The sequence below is a fragment of the Gaeumannomyces tritici genome (assembly GCF_000145635.1).
Source record: "Gaeumannomyces tritici R3-111a-1 unplaced genomic scaffold supercont2.221, whole genome shotgun sequence".
In the NCBI taxonomy this organism is placed as follows: Eukaryota; Fungi; Ascomycota; class Sordariomycetes; order Magnaporthales; family Magnaporthaceae; genus Gaeumannomyces; species Gaeumannomyces tritici.
Window position 1 is genome coordinate 538 of NW_008804765.1, and position 2,836 is coordinate 3,373.

At 66.8% G+C, this 2,836-nt stretch overlaps 1 protein-coding gene across 1 annotated transcript; it reads left to right on the plus strand.

The window, feature by feature from the left end:
- The first annotated feature begins 225 nt into the window (after window positions 1-225).
- Window positions 226-2,836, plus strand: GGTG_14288 (allantoinase). The gene is made up of 2 exons (XM_009232215.1): window positions 226-715; window positions 779-2,836. The coding sequence occupies exon 2, from the start codon at window positions 987-989 to the stop codon at window positions 2,670-2,672; it is 1,686 nt and encodes a 561-aa protein (XP_009230479.1). The 5' UTR covers window positions 226-715; window positions 779-986; the 3' UTR covers window positions 2,673-2,836.

Sequence of the window (2,836 nt, forward strand, 5' to 3'; positions counted from 1 at the left end):
ATTGGCTGGAGAAGATGCAAGGCCCGATTCTGGACTTTTTTTTTCGCTGCTACAGGAAGGGTTTGGGGTTCCATCCCAGGCAGGTGGGTGCGCCCCGCCGCAGTCCGATCTGAGCCAGACCGCTGGGGCGCTGGCCAATCACGGACGACTGATAAGACGGGGTTCAGAGCGAGACGGTCAGTCACCGATCTCTGCGGCTCCCCCCTGTTTCTAACGCTCCCTCGTGTTTCTGACCGTGCCCGATAGGATGAGCTCGAAATGAACGGGTGCCGGCATCTTGCGCAGCAGGAGCTAAAGGTAGGCACGGAAAGCCCAGGGCTCGGAGGCTTCGCATGAGAAAGCATGTGTCGGGCCCTGGTCGCCGAGCAAATGGCGATAGCGCCGGGGCGGGAGACCGGACTGGGAGCCTTGCAGCACTGGACTTGCAGCACTGGGGCCTTCCTCTTTGTTCTGGAATCGAGCCGCTTCCCACGCCGGCACTCCCGCGGACTGCTCAATCCCAAATCGTCCATCGCCCCTGACTCGTCCGCCACAAAACCCGGGCGAGCTGCCTTGAGCTGCCTTCCCTTTGTTTCCAGATCCCGCCCTTCCGGATTCTGCCTCGAATTCCGAACAGCCGCCTCTGTCTGTACTGTGTACATACCTACACCCGAGATAGCATCGTGCCGTGTGTGGCGAACAGAAGCCGTGCCCCCTTTGTCATACTCGCTTATCAGTAAGCTCCCGCACACACTTCTCTCGCAGCCATCGTCCAAGAGATAAGCTCACGCGTGCCCAGACCACCGTATCGTCGGCTTACTGTGTAGGGGGCGTGCCGTCGGGTCCAGTTGGGCTGTTATCGCGGCCAAATCGACCTCGCAGCCACCAACCTTGCCAGAAATCCCCCACCAAACCAGAGCCCTCCCGCCTTCCCCAGATTCTCCCACCCCGTTTTTAGAAGCAAACTGCATAGCACTCCCGCCAGACTACAACCCCTTCCCGCAGCGATGGGCTCCGTAGTGGTCTTCGACGAGGCTCCGCCCGCCGACGCCGGGCCCCTGACGGTCCTGGTGTCCACGCGGGCCGTGCTGACCCTGCCCGACGGCTCGCTCGTCCTGACGCCGGCCACCATCGCCGTGTCGGCGCGGACCGGCAAGATCGTGTCGGCAGTGCCGGCCGTGCTGCCCGCGAGCTCGTTCCCCGAGTCGACCACGTACGTCGACCACTCGCCCAGGCTGCTCCTGCCGGGCCTTGTGGACGCGCACGTGCACCTCAACGAGCCCGGGCGCACCGAGTGGGAGGGCTTCGCGACGGGCACGCGCGCCGCCGCGTCGGGCGGCGTCACCACCGTCGTCGACATGCCGCTCAACGCCATCCCGCCCACCACGACGCTGCACGGGTTCCGGGAGAAGCTGGCGGCGAGCGAGGGCCAGTGCTGGGTCGACGTCGGCTTCTACGGCGGCGTGGTCCCCGGCAACAGCGCCGAGCTGCTGCCGCTGGTCGAGGCCGGCGTTCGCGGCTTCAAGGGCTTCCTGATCGAGTCGGGCGTCGACGAGTTCCCGGCCGTGTCGTCCACCGACATCGCGCTGGCCATGGAGACGCTGCGCGACCAGCCCACGACGCTCATGTTCCACGCCGAGATGATCCCGCCCATCACGGACTCGGTCGGCGACGCGGTGCAGACGTCGGGGCCGCCGCTGGCGCCGACGGGCGAGGCGACGGCCTATAGCACCTTTCTCGAGTCGCGCCCGCCCGCCTTCGAGACGTACGCGGTCGAGGAGATCCTGTCGCTCGCCCACCTGGCGCCGTCGCTGCACCTGCACATCGTGCACCTGTCGGCCACGCAGTGCATCCCGCTGCTGCGCGAGGCGCGCGCGCGGGGCGTCAACATCACGGCCGAGACGTGCTTCCACTACCTGGGCCTCGCGTCGGACGACATCGAGGACGGCGACACGCGCCACAAATGCTGCCCGCCCATCCGCAGCCGCGTCAACCAGGACGGCCTGTGGAAGGAGCTGGCCGACTCCGAGGGCGGCGTCATCCGCACCGTCGTCAGCGACCACTCGCCCTGCACGCCAGAGCTCAAGCTACTGCCCAACCACCTGCAGCAGCCGACCGTGGTGGACGATGTCGACGGCGCCGCCCTCTCGCCGTCGCTGAGCCGGAACCCGCACGACTCGGGCGTCGACGTCTCGATGCCACAGGAGGAGGCCGCGGCTCTGGACGACAAGACGGCCACGAACCAGGGCGACTTCTTTGCCGCCTGGGGCGGCATCTCGTCGGTGGGGCTGGGCCTGCCCATCCTGCACACGGCGGCCGCCCGTCGCCGGAAGCAGCAGCAACAGCAAGCCAACTCCTCCACCATAGCACCACCACCCTCCATCCTCGACATCGTCCGCCTCTGCAGCCAGGCGACGGCGCGGCAGGTGGGGCTCTCGCACCGCAAGGGCGGGCTGGCGGTGGGCATGGACGCCGACGTGTGCGTCTTTGACGACGCGGCCGCCTGGACGCTGCGGGCAGGTGAGATGCGGTGGAGGAACCGCTGCTCGCCCTGGGAGGGCCACGAGTTCGTCGGGCGCGTGTGCGAGACGTGGCTGCGCGGCCAGAGGGTCTTTGAGCTGGGCGGGCCCAACGCCGGCTTCGTGGGGCTGCGGCCGATGGGCGTGCCGCTGATCGAGAAGAGGGTTGCGTGACGGAGGGGAGGGGGAGGAGGATAGAGTTTTTTTCTGGTGCTGCACGATCCGGGGCGTTTCGTCCGAACCATGCGGCCGTTGCGGCGAGACTTTGGGTCACTCCAGGTTCACGTGAGTTGATGACGCCAGTGTGCTGATCATCTTGGCACTTTTCATTGGATTGG

What these genes read in the sequence shown, in the direction of transcription:
- GGTG_14288 (XM_009232215.1), top strand. Translation starts at nt 987, where the DNA reads ATGGGCTCCGTAGTGGTCTTCGACGAGGCTCCGCCCGCCGACGCCGGG.